We start from the raw sequence: 16114 nt of genomic DNA on the forward strand, positions 1-16114 counted from the left end.
CGGCCCTTGAGGTGATGCCTCAGGGTTTGGCTTTATATTTTTCACATTCTGTGCTGCTTCAGTGTGTGGGTCTGGGCTTCACATGAGGGATGCTGAGCTCTGTGCACATAGCAGAGACAAAACAATTGCTTCTCCAGCTGGGCACCAAGGACAAATGATCCAAACCTCAGCCCAGCAGCACAAACAGCGTGGGCTGGAGAGAGAAAAACAAGCAGGGTGGGACTGATGGGCTGGAGCTGGAATGGGACAATGAACTCCAAGGTGCCAATGGAGCAGAACTGGTCCCAGGGAGAGCCCCGGGAGTGCTCGTGCATTTTGGGACCATTTTGGGTCATTTGGGTGCAGCCCTGGCTGGGCTCTGGTGCTGCCCACGGTGGATCCATGGAGTGGATCCTTTGAATAAATCCCTGCTTTATTTTTTAGCTCTGCCCAGCTCTGCTCTCGCTCAGCTGCACCAGGCAGCAGAGGGATGCCACGGAGGGGGTGCCAGGCTGCTGGCAGCACACACAGCCCAGCAGCTGATCAGGGCTGCAGCCAGCACTGATAAGAGCCTGACCCTGCAGAAACAGAAGGTTCTTCCCCCCAGAGGGTGCTGGGCACTGCCCAGGCTCCCCAGAGATCGTTCCCTGCTCCAAACCTTCCAGAGCTCCAGGAGCGCTCTGGGTGGGATTCTTGGGGGTCTGTGCTGGGCCAGGGCTGGATGAACCCTTCCAGCTCCAGGATATTCCATGATTCTCTGATGTGAAGGCACAGCAGGCACCCAACCGCCCCACAGCACTCGGAAAAAATTCACTCAGCAAAGCTTTACTTTTAATACACGTCAGTTGTTTGTTGGGGACAAAAAAACAACCCCATTATTTTCTATCAGCCAAAAAATCTGCAGCTTTTCAACGTGGGAGCTGATAAACTACCCTCCTCGACATATTTCCCCTTGATTAAAGTACAAATGCCATATCAGATAAAAGAATTCCCAGTAAAAGAGAACTCCCACTTAATCTCCTGTAAGGAGTTTGCACATCCTGCAAGTCACCTGGATTTGTTTGCCCTGCCAGGTGTGCCAGCAAACCAAACCCACCCAGAATATTCGTGCCCAAATGAGAGCAGCACCAGCAGTCACCTGGCACAGGAGCAGGGGACAGAGTCAGGGAGGGAAATGGGGTTGTTTCCATCCAAACCAGATTGTTCAACACCTCTGGGAAGAGCTGCCAGTCTCCCTGAGCCAAGGCACGTTAATAACTGCATTTTCTGCATTGCTTGGAAAAGCTTCACCCTATTTGATGATTTTCAGAGTTATTCAGAATTATTGAGAATCATTTTTAGAGTTATTCAGAGTTAAATCCCCCATGTACTCACCAAGCTTGCTGCAAAGACTGAACACTGAATAGGACAAAATAATGAAAAAATAGGAGAAAACTCAAAAATGTTGTGATTTTGGCTAATATCTGCATGGGAAAAACACTTCAGTTTTTAGGGTTTTATTCCCTTGTTTCTTAATAAAGTTTTTTTCAAGTCACAAGGAAAACTGTTCTACGAGCAAACGTAATTTTTTTGTGGACTCAACTGCAATTTTACATCAAGGACAAGTCAGAGAAACAACCGAAAGCGTCACCAATCAACACCAAGCATGTAGAAAACACAACAGATTTTGATTGTAATAGGCAGTATTAGGAATTGCACTGTTTAGTCTTTTCCTTTTCAATTTATCCAGGGAAAAAAATATTTGAAATTACTTCAAATGATGACATCAGTTGGGAAAAAAAACCTGACAAAATGAAGAGGAAATCCCTGTGTGAAAAACACCTAACCACCAGTGAAAAAGGAATTGCCTACCTTATCTTCAGAATCACTTTTGGCTTCAGCTTTGCTTGAGGAGACCTTAAAAGAATTTGAGAAGAAACAGTCACTCAACCCAGCCTTTCAAAGGATGGAAAAGATAAGTTTGAAATCAGCAGGTTTTATTTGCACAAAGGGAAAATACAAATATTGCTTCCCTCAAGTGGGAAAATTAATAACGCAAATATTCCTTGAGAACAATGTAATGGCTATGATGAAAAAGACCTAGATGGAATATTTCCTGTTCAAGCTTATAATCATCTAATAAAAAATATTTTTTAGAGGTGGTACAAAAGGAATATCGAGCAGAAAGTCTTTGAGGCAGTTAAAGATCTGTATCTTTAGAAGTATCTGTAGATACAGATGTGTATTTTATCTGTATCTGTGTTGAGGTGGAAGTTTGCAGAGCAGGTGGCACTCACTTGATCATTCCACTGTTCCCCCCACACCCCTCCTCATCCTCCCAGGACAGAGAACATTTTACATTTATTTCTCCATTTTTACATGATTTATCCCAATTACCCAATGCCACGGGGGATTTTTGGAAGCGACTGAAACCCCAAGAGGAGGAAAGGAAAGGGAGAACTCACCAGTGTTCTGAGGAAGCTCATGACTGAGCCCTGTCCTGCAGCTGCCTGGGCACTGCCCTGCTCCACCTGTGCCCTGCCAGCTGCTGCAGCAGCCGGGCTCTGGTCACCTGCAGAGTCCTGCCCGAGCTCCTTTTGCCTGCACTCATCTAGCTCCTAAAAAATAAAAAGGGGGCACAGCTTGCTGGGTGCCAGCTTGCCTGATTCCCAGTGGAATGCAGAAGTGGCTTTTGTGACTTGCTGGGAGTCACAACAGCAATTCCAACCATTCCTGGCCAGCCCACGGGCAGAACAATCCAGCATTTATCCCTCTCCTGCCCCTCTCTCCTCAGACATTCAGCGCTGCTGCTGCTTTTGGGGACGTTGTTCTCAGCCACAACAAGCCCAGAGCGAGCCCCAGCCTCCACTTTTCAAGGCTGAACTTGTGAAAAATGGGAGCAAGTGCTGAGATTTTGGCCCTGCCAGCTCCGTGTCTGAGGGCACCATGCAAAGTTGGCTTCTGCTTCTCTATTTTGCCACGCCAGGAATCATTTTTATCTACCAAACACAAATGTGACACGCATTAAAAGAAGGAAAAAGGCAACAAATCAAAGTAATTCCCCTTAGCCAGATGGAGCTGCCTCTTCTCTTCATGGAATTACAATTCCCAGAGCCCCAAAAGGATTTCCAGTGATCAAACGCTCACAAGTAGGTAATATTAAGGTACTTGTTTTCTGTTTAGACACCTGGAGAAGGGTTAGGTTCTAAAAATTCACTTCTTGAACCAGTTTTACAGAGTTTGGCACCTCTCATACTGAATTTACCTTTCATTTTAGCCACCTTTGCCTTGAGCCTGTATAGGAAAGCTCAACAAAAGTGTCGTGCAGGAGAGAGTGACATCAAGGGGTGCCCAAGTGATATCAAAGGTATTTTTTCCTAACCAGCCCATTATTGCTCAGTGCTTTTTTTAGTGGAAAATATTAGAATAAAAACATTTTAAAGAACCTTGCCCTGTGCTGGGTGATTAAAATACCACAATAATTGTACAATATGGATTTCTTTATGTCACCAGTGGGAGGAATAGACTTTAAATGCTGTAAAACTTCATAGGGATCAGGAGAGCTGGCAGAGGGATCACCCCAGGGCGTGGGGTGGGCAGTGCCAGCAGAACACAGGGAGTTCAAGCAGCCACTGAGATGCCAGAAGGGACCTGTGTGTCATTCCCCACCCACCCAGCTTGGCCCAGGCAGCAGCAGGGCCCTGCTGGAGTGCTCAGCAGGGTCTCACACAGCATTTTGTGCAGCTGCCAGCCCCAGGGTGGCCCCAGGAACAATCTGTGCCATGCAGGACACGCGTGGCCACGCCAGCCCAGGGTGGCACACACTGAGCTCTGGGGCCATGGAAAATGCTGGCTCTGCTCCAGGTGCTCCAGGGACAACTGAGGCAGGAGGAGGAGGAGGAGGAGGAGGAGGAGGAGGAGGAGGCCGATGTGCTGCTAAACAAAACCAGCTGCACAGCCCAAGTGCTTGGTGACATCAAGCTCTTTAGAGCTGGATGCTATCAAGAAAAAAAAAATCAACAGATTTAGTAACTTTTAGGAATTATAGACAAGCCCAAGCCCTGGCCTTGGGATGCATTTCAGGAGGGAGCTGCACACAGCTGTTTCCAGCACCTCTGGCTATCCAGGACATCTCCCTGACAAAGCCACACTGAAAAGAAAGCCACTGCAGACCCTGAGGGTTGGGGCCATCCCAAAATCCCTGAACTCCAAGCTCACAGCTCTGATGTGCCCCATTTGATGTGCCCATTTGAACTCCCTGTGTTCTGCTGGCACTGCCCACCCCACGCCCTGGGGTGATCCCTCTGCCAGCTCTCCTGATCCCTCTGAAGTTTTAAAGCATTTAAAGTCTATTCCTCCCACTGGTGACATAAAGAAATCCATATTATACAATTATTGCCGTATTTAATCACCCAGCGCAGGGAAAGGTTTTTGTAGAATGCTTTTATTCTAATTTTTCCCATTAAAAATGACCCTGCCCTGCTTGAGGATCCCTCTCTGTGATTCCCAAGCTGAGGCTGCTCTTTTCCACAGAGAATCACTCCAGTCTGGCCTCGGAGAGGGGCTGTGATCCATCCTGTGCTCCCATGGGAATATTCCTGCGGGAAGAGCACAGGCTGGGGCCATCAGCACAGGAATCAGGCACAGAGAACACACAGCCCCGCAGGATCACGGCTGCAGAGCCACGAAATCACCACAAAAGCCTCTGTGGCAGCTCCCTGCTCAAAGCCCTGGGGGTAAATAATGAAAGAAACCCCAGGAATAACAGAAGATCAGTATTAGGAGTTATTAGACGCTATGTAAATGTTCAATTCGTGTCTTTGAGAAGCTAAATTTGGGGGTAATAAACACCTTAAATGTACTGTAGTTTCAGTTCAGTCATCAGGAAAAAAAAAACCCCAAACATATCAAAAGAATGTATTCCTGCCAGCACTTTTGTTTGCATGAATCATGGCTCAGTGAAACATTTCAGGCATATAATTTATCTTTTCTTTGGCTTACATAGTAAATGCTTCATGAATTCATGAATTCTGCCCTTGTTTTAATTATGCTGCTCTCTGAATGTAGTTTTGTAGACCACAAAAATAAAGAGTGGCTCAGCAAACACAGAATGTTTGTGCAGCTCTTAAGCTACAACTGTGGAGCCTCTCTCTTACTCACCAGCAACGCTGTTTGTTTTGTCTTGGCACTCAGTGCAAGGAAACTTTGCTTTTAGCATTTACAGATACTACAAGTCATAATCCACAAAGAAAAAAGACAGAGAGAGAGAGAAAAGAGGAGCTGTTGGCAGCGGTATCTCGATTTTTAGTATGATTATTTGGTAACAGTTTGTAGTTACTACAGGAACAGTAATTAAATTAGGCTTGGTCATTCTCTCATCCTGCAGGAGAATTGGAACTTCAGAGGGAACAGAAGGCAACTGTGCAAGGCAGAGCCACAGCCTTTGTTTTAGGGATTGAGTTAAATTTGGCAACACATTGCAGTGTCTAGCTGCAGTGTTTTCCCCCAAAAAGGTGCTTAACTCCTCTCTGCCCCTTCTTTTCATATCTGAAAGCACCAAAGTCAAAATTATAGCCCAAAAATTCAAGCATAAGTTTAAAAATCCTCTCCCTGTGATGCAGACCTGCCTTTTCTTTACACAGTGAACCCCAAGTTTGTGATTCCTCAAAGATGTCCATGGTGCAGCTTTAAGCACACACCTAGGAGGTGCAGAGGCATTTTTGAGAACCAGACCTGTCCTCAGGAGTGTTCCTGGGTTCCCAAAAGCTGCTGGGATCCTGCAGCCACTCCCAGCCAGACCCAGCACCACCCACAGCTCAGCAGTGCCTGGGATTTCCAGGTTATTCCCAGCAGGCACCTCCAGGATGGGGATGGGTACAAGGGGCAGAACTGCCAATCAGAAGGAATTAATAAGAAATCCAGGTGTTATTGGTATAATAAAGCTTGATCTGGATGAGCAGTGCTTCCCTGTTTGAACTGGGAGAATGATTTGGATTCCCTTCTGTTCCTGATCTTGCTCTGCCTCACCTGAGCTTTCAACAGGATTGCTTGCTCCCAGCAATGTTTAACTCTGAATTTTACTTAAAACTGCTCCAAAGTGTCCTTTCCTTGGACTTTCACAGCATTCCTTCAGCAGCAGCAGCTGTGACCTTCCCCACTCTGTAAATGAAAGCAGTGTCATTGCAGTGACAGCAAAATAAGAAATGAGAATTTGGCATTTTGGTGGGAAAAGAGACAATTCCTGCAAGCCACGGAATTGTGTGTGACAGTCAAAAATATCTGCAGGAACTCGGGGTGTTGAAAAGCTTCATTCCAAGAGGCTGAACACAGAAGTGCCAGTGTGCCCTGAACAGAGGATTCATCTCAAATGATCCACCCTGTTCTGCTTAGGTGCTGAATGCTTTTATGGATTCTTTAAATGTTCTTTAAGTGTGCATCCCGAGCTGCCTGAAACACTCCTGCGGGGCAGTGAAAAATGCAACTGTTCCTCTTCAAAATGAACCCTCAGAAAAGTATTACAATGTGTAAATTTATACAAGAAATGTGATCTTCGGATTTGAGAAGGTCTACAATAGAGAAGACAAGGATTAAAAAGAAAAGAATTTTGGGGAAACTTGCATTGCTGGCAGTGTAAGCAGTGAGTATCCCATGAGTTCAGCTCAACACTACCCAAAGCATCAGTGCTCACCATCTTATTTGTAAGCCTGAACTGGCCAATAAAAGCAATTATTAAAGTGGTAATTACAGATTGGATTTTCCGTCCTGTTCCTGACATTAGACAGGGTTTCAATTTGATCACCAATTCCTGCATTCCACTTTTCCAGCAGAACTCAGATTTACACCATTATTCCCTTTCAGAGGATGGGATTTTTCTGTCATTAATTACCTGAGAATTACACCTTTGCTGATATCAGATTTGGCAGAAGTGTAAAATCTAAACTCTTATTATCTTTCAGCTCATTTGACCAGTGTGCTCTTTCAGTTAAGATCCACAATTTCTTATATCACATTTTGATCCTGTAAAATCATTTCTAATGAACCACTTTTCCTTGACTAAAACATCACAATAAGCTGGAGTACAAAAAAATCACTGCTGCCTAATATTCCTTCTTTTGATGAATAGGGTATCCAGCATCTATTGCTCAAGGAGCAGGATTATTTTAAAAATGGCACAAAACACACCAAAGAACTTTTAGAAAACCATCCAATGTCAAACATCCTAAACAAGAAACTGGTTTAGTGTCAGGTGTTTTTGCTTTCATTTGCAGCTGGCAGTTGGAGCTGTGTTGTCCAAACTTTCAGAGAATTATAAATGGAATTAAACCGGAGGTCAGGATTTAGTGATGAGACAGAACTTCACTCATGGCCACAGGTTCATCTTCCACACCTCCATCCTGGGGTGTTACCCATGGTCATTTTAAGGGCAATGCTGGTTCATTCCCACCTCCATCCTGGGGTGTTACCCATGGTCATTTTAAGGGCAATGCTGGTTCATTCCCACCTCCATCCTGGGGTGTTACCTGCAGTCATTTTAAGGGCAGCACTGGTTCATTCCCACCCCATGCAGAGTCACCCCACTCTGCCAACATTCCCAAGAGGTTTCACCAGCAAAAATGAAATTAAGGGTGTTTTATGGAAGCACTTGCCTTGCCCAGCAGGACCCCGTTGGGCGCGCCGGCCGCGATGCTCCCATCGGGATCATCCAAGCTCTGCCTTCCCTCCTGGGGGTCACTCTGTGTCCTTCCCTTGCCCTTCTCCAGCCTGAAGATCCTGTCGAGGAGCGTCACTTGCCTGCCCTTTGGGGCGGCCACATCGTGTCCCTCAGGCGTCCCCGCGAGCTCGGCGTCCTGGCCCAGCTTGGCACGGGTTCCCTCGAGGGTTCCCTGGTGGGGCGCCTCCGTGCCCTCGCTCGGGGCTCCGTTCAGCCTGGTGGCACCGAGGGCGGCCTCTCGGGGGGCTGGTGGCACGGCGGGCTCCTCGGCACGGCCTGGCACAGCCCAGGGGAAGAAGGGCGGGGAGCGGAGCCTGGCAGCCGGCTGGGCTCTGCTGGCAGCGCTCCCGCCGCTCTGCCCGCCCGCCCGGGCACCGGGGCCGGGCTCTGCCGGAGGCACGGCTGCGACCGCTGCAACACGGGAGAGAGGAGAGAGGAGAGAGGCTATCACACACGGGCACTGGGTTCTGCCAGCCTGCAGCACCCTGGCATCCCCTGCAACACGGGAGAGAGGAGAGAGGAGAGAGGCAATCACACAGGGGCACTGGGTTCTGCCAGCCTGCAGCACCCTGGCATCCCCTGCAACACAGGAGAGAGGAGAGAGGAGAGAGGAGAGAGGCAATCACCCACGGGCACTGTGCTCTGCCAGCCTGCAGCACCCTGGCATCCCCTGCAACACGGGAGAGAGGGAGAAAGGCAATCACACACGGGCACCGGGCTCTGCCGGTCTGCAGCCACCCTGGCATCCCCTGCAACACAGGGAGAGAAGGAATCACCCACGGACACCGGGCTCTGCCAGCCTGCAGCCACCCTGGCATCCCCTGCAACACGGGGAGAGAGGAGAGAGGAGAGAGGCAATCACCCACGGGCACTGGGTTCTGCCAGCCTGCAGCACCCTGGCATCCCCTGCAACACAGGGAGAGAGGGAGAAAGGGAGAGAGGGAGAGAGGAGAGAGGCAATCACACACGGGCACCGGGCTCTGCCGGCCTGCAGCCACCCTGGCATCCCCTGCAACACGGGGAGAGAAGGAATCACCCACAGGCACAGGGCTCTGCCAGTCTGCAGCTGCTGCAACAGAGGGAGAGAGGGAATGATGGAATCACCCACAGGCACCAGGGTCATGCTGTGCCGGCCTGCAGGCACCCTGGCATCCCCTGCAACACAGGGAGAGAGGGAATCTCCCACGGGCACCAGCAGCTGCTCGTGCTGGGGCTGAGGGCTGCAGGGCGCACCAGGGACCCCGGTGCTGCTGCTCAGCCCCCAGAGCCCATTGCTGCCTCCCCTCACTGAAATCAGTGCAAGTTTTACCCTCTGGTCATTCTTCAGAGCTGAAATCAGTGCGAGTTTTACCCTTTGTTCATCCCCCTTGCTGAAATCAGTGTGAATCCTTACCCTCTGTTCATTCTCCTCACTGAAATCAGTGTGAATCCTACCCTCTGTTCATTCCCCTCACTGAAATCAGTGTGAATCCTACCCTCTGGTCATTCCCCTCACTGAAATCAGTGTGAGATTTACCCTCTGTTCATCCCTCAGAGCCAATTTCTGCCACCCCTCACTGAAATCAGTGCAAATTCTACCCTCTGTTCATCCCCCTCACTGAAATCAGTGCAAATTTTACCCTCTGTTCACCCCCCTCACTGAAATCAGTGCAAATTTTACCCTTTGTTCATCCCCCTCACTGAAATCAGTGTGAGTTTCACCCTCTGTTCATTCTCCAGAGCCAATTTTTGCCCCCTGCCCTCACTGAAATCAGTGTGAATTTACCCCTGCAAAAGCCCCTTGCAGCATCAAAGTCAGATTTCAGCCCTGTTTGCCACTACCCAGCCCAGTGGGCAGCAAATTAAAATCAGTGATATGCAAAAAAAAACCCCAAAACCCAATAAAACTCAAGACAGTTCTATATCAATATATCACCTGCTCCTCTGTCAAACATAAAGAAACAAAAGGAAGATCCCATTTCCTGCTGCCTGCTCTCCTCACTGCAGCTCCTACCTGCACTTCTCCTCTGCCTGTGGGTTATTTTGAGCCTGATTTGAATCCTGATAAATCACAGGTTTCATATCCTTGCATTTCTCTTTACATTTTACATTTCTTCTCTCACAAACTGTGGCTCAGAATCACATTTCCTCCCCCAAAACTCACACTGATCATTCCATGTGTACACGTGGGGCCATCACACCTCAGATGCAAAAACCCTTCTGATTTAAAAGTATATTTTATGATTTTAGGAAACAATGGTGCTTTCATAGGACAGTTGAGGTGGAAATCCCTGGTATGGGATTCACAGGCAGGAAAAGGCAGCTCCTGCTTTACACAAGACAAAAGAAACAAGAGACAAAAGAAGAATAATCTTGCTTGGATCTGTTTTGTGGCTGGGAGGCAGAACCAGAGATGAAGTGGTGTGAAGCCTCAATAAAAAGGGGTCTTGTGAGAGGTAAATCTTACAGCTCCCCCCGAGCTTCGGCTTCTCTTCCCTACTTGGACTGGAATATGGATCTGATTTCCCTGTCAGTCATCACCACATTTCAAGGATGAATTTAGATGTATTTAATTATAACTGTGGAAAACTGACAGACTCAAACTGACTTGCTGAATTAGAACAGGAAAATTGTCAGTTTCAATGTAAGATTGAAATTATTTCAAGTTATAATTGTAATAATCCAGTCAATATTATGCCTTTCACATTTTCCTTTAAGAAAAAGAAAACCCCAGATACAAAAAAACCCAAAAAACACAAAAAACTGATTGAAGCACATCTTCCACAAAGCACAGATCTTAAGTGGGAAATTATTTGAGATTAGGAAAACAGAACAATTTTAGACCCAGCTTTCAAAGCTACCCCTTGACTTTTCACAGCAAAATTTCCCCAAGTTTCCCACCTCCCCAGGGATTGTGGATAAGCCAAAAAACATCAGCAGGTTCTGGGCTGATGTGTCTGTGTCCATCACACTTTTCCTTGACTAAAACATCACCATAAGCTGGAGTACAAAAAATCACTGCTGCATAATATTCCTTCTTTTGATGAATAGGCTATCCAGCATCTATTGCTCAAGAAGTACGACTATTTTAAAAATGGCACAAAACACACCAAAGAACTTTGAGAAAACCATCCAGTGTCAAACCTGCACCCCACAGCTGCCAGGACCTGCCTCCCAACTCCTCCCCTTGGATCATTCTTAATGAACCTTTTGCTCCCTCTTTTTTGGGTGTTTTGGGCAGAGCTCCTCAGCACAGCCTGCTCTGGCCAGGCAAAGACATTCCCACTTTCTGGGCATACATGATTTTTTTTTTTTCTTCCTGGATTCTGCTGCTTCTGTTCCTGTAAGGAAGCAGCTCCAGTGGCAGAAATCCTTGGGCAGCAAAATCCTCCTGTGATGTTTCACGAGCAGCAGTTTCAATTTCAGTGTCCTGAGAGGCACAGCAAAAAGTGCAAATCACAGCTACTCCAGCACCTATTTAGACACTCAGCTGGGGCCACTGAGATCAGCTGTAGTTTCCTGAGTAATGTTTGAAAAAGAACTTCTAATTATAGTTGGAAACTTGGGAAGGAAGCAAAACTCAAAAAGCTAAAGAAAGGAGAAACAACATCCATTGGAAAATACTTGTAAGGGATGCTGAACTTCTGCTTTATGTAACAGATAACAAATGGACCACAGGAAAACTGGCTTTGGCTCAAAAATAGGGATATAAGCTCAGCACTGAGAAAACCAGCGAAGCAAGCAGCAGCTCAGGAAGCGATGGAGCTCTTTTTATCTCAAATTATCACGGGAGGAATGGGAGCCCTGGAAAATGTCACTGCCATGGGCTCTGCTGGGTGTGCGCTGTGTCAGAGAGCTCCAGCTGCTCCCAGGAAATTCTGCTCAGGCAGGGGCAGAGCAGATCCCACCAGCGCTGGGCTGGGCTGCACTGAACAGCCACAAACTGAGGGAGAAAAGCCTTGAAATTCCAGCATTTGAGTGAAAAGCGTGTGTTATTTTTGTTTTTAAAGACACACAAGTGCCATTTTTTTTCAGATTTATTCCTTGATCCAGAGGCAGAATCGCAAAGATAAGCAAAACCCCCCAAATTCTAGGCCAGGTCTTTGAGCAGATCAAAGCTGCTCATTATGCCTGAGATTAAAAGCTGCTCTGAGATGAAAATCAATATACAATTTACAGGCTGCATTTCAGACTACTTGCCTTTCAACTCTTTAACAAAAGGCAGTCACACTCCAGAAGATCTCTCTTTCCCCTTCCCTTCATCAGAGTGCGTTAAAAAGGAAATTTTGTGGCTACACAAAGTCCTTTTTCTGTAAGAACACTTTTTTCCCCCTGGAATTTGACAAATTAGACCAACATTTTTTTTCCTTGACTTAGCAAAAAATAGAGAAGCTCAATGGTTAATGGAATATCACAGAAACATGGAATGATTTGGTTTGGAAGGGACCTTCAAGCTCATCTCATTCCTCTCTTTTGAGTACAAGCCAGCCACAAATAAATATTTTGCTTAGCCATGGAATTAGAGACACACAGCACTTTTTTTCTCCCCTGGTGTTCAGATAATTGTGGAGAAAATATTTTAATGGCCATCAAGAAAACATTAAGGGCTACAAGGCAATATTTAGCACCAGGAATTCCAGCAGTGCAGGGCAGCACAACAGCCCTGAATGAATTTCTGCAGCAAATACAAATCCAAAATTACAAATCCAAAGGATAATATTATATTATTCTTGTAATAATAATAATAATAATATATAATTATCACAATAATAAGCCACTCCTCCTTCCTTAAAACCAGAAGGAACACACCAATATCCTTTTGCCATCTTGCTCTACCATTCCATGCAAATTTTGTGTTCCAAGAATCACCTTGTTTCACTAATTTAATTTGCATTGTTAAATACGTTAAAAATATGTTAAAAATACATTAAAAATACGTTAAAAATAAATATTAACATTATTAAAATGATTTAAAAATTATTTTAAAATAAAAAATACTTTCAAAAATACTTAAAAAACCTGCAGATTTCCAGAAATTAATGGAAACAGGGAGAGAGTGCCAGAAGCAAAAATAGGAGCGCTCATTCTCTAAAAGCATCCCCAAAATCCTTCACATTTCAGGCCTTACAGGCACAGCAGCTGCTGCAGTCGGGATTTGCTGAATGGGATTTATCCTCTGGGACAAAGGAGCTGCATCCTCACTCAACCTTTCTCCTTTGTAATCTTTTTAATCCCTTTGTAACTCTTTGGAGGAGCAGGTCGCTGTTTCAGTCTGCCTGGAATTACCACCCAAGGCCACAGGAATTGGGAATTGTTCCTGGTTTGTGCTCCTGCTGCATTTCTGCTCGGTGCGGTGCAAATCAGAGACACAAAACTCCAATTTCGTCCTTCCTCCCTTCACCTGTTGCTCACCAAGTGCTTTTATTACTAAAAGTGCAACAAAATTCCCTTTCTTTAGCTCTGGCTCCCCCCAGTATCCTCACTTTACACCCCGAAACTGCTATTTATTGCAGTATTTTAGAAATACAACTGTGTTTTCACTGTAATAACTTCCATCACTTGTATTTCTCAAAAATCTTGATTACTGTGCACAAACATGGAGATTTCAATGGTATCTCAATGATTTTAAACTGCTTTACAAACAGGAAAAAAAGGCAAAATACAAGAAATATCAACACAGCAACGTCTAATTTTTCAACTTGCTACTTAAGCTGATTTAGCAGTTACATTAATTAGGTAATCCATTTAAGTAAAGCAGTCCCATATGCTTCATTTTAGGTATGAGGAATAAAATGTACATGTATTTTCTAGGTCTTCAGGCAGTGAAAATCATCTGGCTTTTATTTCCTCCTCAGAACTCTGCTGGTTTACACCAAAAAATAAAAAAAACACACAGAGAGAAGCTTTGCTGGTAGGCAACTGCTTAAAGTGACTTATGGTGGGATGGCACTGGGAAATTTGGGTCATGGAGCAGAAATTCTGGGCTCTTATCAGAACCATCTGCATATCCCCACACCAGCCTTTGATTATTTTTACCTAAATTTAGATTTTTCAAGTGCCTGTGACAGACTGAGAGGGTTCTCTTAACAGCAAATCATAAAGTATTTTTCTCAGCATGGGGTTATAATGTATTTTCTTTGCTGATAAGATTGAAGAGGAAATGTTGGGGTTTATTTATTCTGAAAAGAAAAGAAACTGCAGTGCTGCTGCTCGGAAAGGCTCCAAAGCCAACAAGGGATGGAAGGAGGAATTAAAGAGGTGTGAAAAGCAAGAAGAGCCACGTGCCTGTGGATGGGAGCAACTGCCCTTGAATATATGGAGATAACTTCGAAAAACCACTTGGAAATGCGATTTTTTTAATGGTCAGGCCATGTAGTCACAGCAGGATTTTGAGGGGGGCACAGCTGGATTTTTGAGGGGGGCACAGCTGGAAGTGGGGCTCAGGGTCCTCACTGGGGTGCTGACCTGCAAAACCAGTTCCCTCTGACCCCACCCAAACTGGGCTGAAATAATGGGATTAACTCGCTCAACTAACTTCATCAACTGTTCTACACCCAGTTTATCCATAAAAGAGACAGTTTATTTAATTAGTGTGCAGGGAAAGAATGAATTACTGAGCTTCGGTCTAAATTCTCTAGAATTCGAGCTCAGGAGCTGCATTTTGTTGAACAGCTTGATTTTGTTATGAAGATCTCACTGGAGATTCTAGATGGACAGTGCTCTCTTCAGGAAGGGCTGCAACCTCCAAAATGAGAGCAGGGATGGTTTCTGTACATTAAATACTCACTAAGGCCCAGCTCAGGAGCAGAAGAGGCCAAATGTAATTCTAATTTAACAACTTCACTGCAGCTTTAATGCCTGCCCCTTTCTGCTTCTCTTTTCCCAGCCAATCACTATTTTAAAATTAAAATCAAGACCAAAAAAATCTCTATATATATTTAATTATTAATAAATAACTGCTCAGCATATGTCAAGTCAAAGCAATGCCCCTGCTCGAGAACACAGGACCAGAAAAGAGAGAACAAGATGGAAATGCTCAGATGGATAAGGATTCTATCATCAATAAGGCATTTCTACAGTTTCAGTTGTTGGAAATTGCTGCTGAAAAGATCAGAAATATGGATTCATATTTAAAAATGCAAAGCTGGTTTTTAAGACTTTATCATCCTGTGGATAGGAACACACAGCCAGGACATGGATTTTTTTTATCCCTTTCCAACACATGAACTGTTCTCTTCTTGTAAAACATTTCCTGGTGTCCCCCAGAAACCCCAAACCTCTCCAAGAGTCCATGATCCCCCTGTCCTGATGCCACTTCTTCATTTTGTCCTTTCCAGGAGCCTGAATTTGGGTTCCTTGCAGCAACAATTCCCCCAGGGCTTGTTGGGCCCACAAATTCACCAGGAATTCCCCCAGAGCCTGGGCAGAGCTCAGCACCAAAGCATCCCTGCCTGGTGATGCTCCACACAAACCCCCTCCCCTGTAAATCCATTTTTTGGGGCCAAGTGCCCAGAAGTATTATCCAGCACCCAGAGAATATTGGAAATAATTTCTTATTTTTCTTTTTGTTGTATGTAAACTTTGCATCTTCTGTAGAGACGCGTTTCCAAGTCAGAGCTAGAACACGGGTTCATCCCCTAATGCAAAGCCATGCAGGAATATTTCTCGTTCCTTCAGGCCAAGCCTCCCCCAGGGCACTTCCAACCCCCTTTCCCAGTCCATACCTTCACCATTCACTGCCAGGGGAGGGGTCTGGACAAACACCACGGATCCATTGGTAATACTTTCAGGAGACTCCGGGAGAGGCTGAAATAACAAACAGAGTTTTTAGGACATCAAAGGGGTGAAAACTGCTCTGGCAGCAGCCAGGGGAGGTGGGAGGGGGGTTGCTCACCTGGTAACTCTTCACTGTGCAGGTGTTGTCATCCTCAGCTTCCTCTGGCACACTCAGGTTATTCCCCATAGCTCCTGTGAGGTGCAGGAGAGAAAAACCCCAAATAAAATAACCCTTTTTCTGTCACTAACACAAATTCACCACCTAATTCTCATTAAGAGACAGGCAATGGGGCCAGGCTGTTAAAACCCCTAAAATCCCACCTGCCTTCCCAGGGCACCTGCCCCAACCCCATCGTGCTCGGGGCTCACAGCTGCTCCCCAAAAATGGCACAAACCAACAAACTTTTCTTGTTGGTGGAGGCAAACTGGCTGCAGCCCCACCTGCAGCGTTCCTCGGGGCTCAGGAGTGCAGGCAGCAGCTGAGCAAGCCTAAAACCTGAGCAGGAATTACAGCAGCTTGTGTATTCTTGTTTGGGTTTTATTTCATTAAAAGCAGAGGGAAGGAAAAGAGGCAGCACGGAAAGGCATCACACATGGAAACTCTGAACTGCAGCCTGTGGATGATTTCACATAAATCTTCTGGGGGATTGTTTTGATATTAAGAGGAAAAGAAAAACAAATACATTTGGG

At 45.8% G+C, this 16114-nt stretch overlaps 1 protein-coding gene across 1 annotated transcript in view; it reads right to left on the reverse strand.

The window, feature by feature from the left end:
* BCAS1 (brain enriched myelin associated protein 1) overlaps positions 1-15611 on the reverse strand; it is a 34400-nt gene extending 18789 nt beyond the window's left edge. Inside the window, exons 1-6 of the mRNA XM_077787068.1 lie at positions 15543-15611; positions 15373-15454; positions 8774-8824; positions 7605-8080; positions 2424-2576; positions 1831-1875 (exon numbers count right to left, since the gene is read on the reverse strand). Coding sequence (XP_077643194.1) covers positions 1831-1875; positions 2424-2576; positions 7605-8080; positions 8774-8824; positions 15373-15454; positions 15543-15611 — 876 coding nt within the window. The remainder of the gene's footprint in view (positions 1-1830; positions 1876-2423; positions 2577-7604; positions 8081-8773; positions 8825-15372; positions 15455-15542) is intronic.
* Positions 15612-16114: the final 503 nt, after the last annotated feature.

The sequence above is a fragment of the Lonchura striata genome, chromosome 17 (assembly GCF_046129695.1).
Source record: "Lonchura striata isolate bLonStr1 chromosome 17, bLonStr1.mat, whole genome shotgun sequence".
Classification (NCBI taxonomy): Eukaryota; Metazoa; Chordata; class Aves; order Passeriformes; family Estrildidae; genus Lonchura; species Lonchura striata.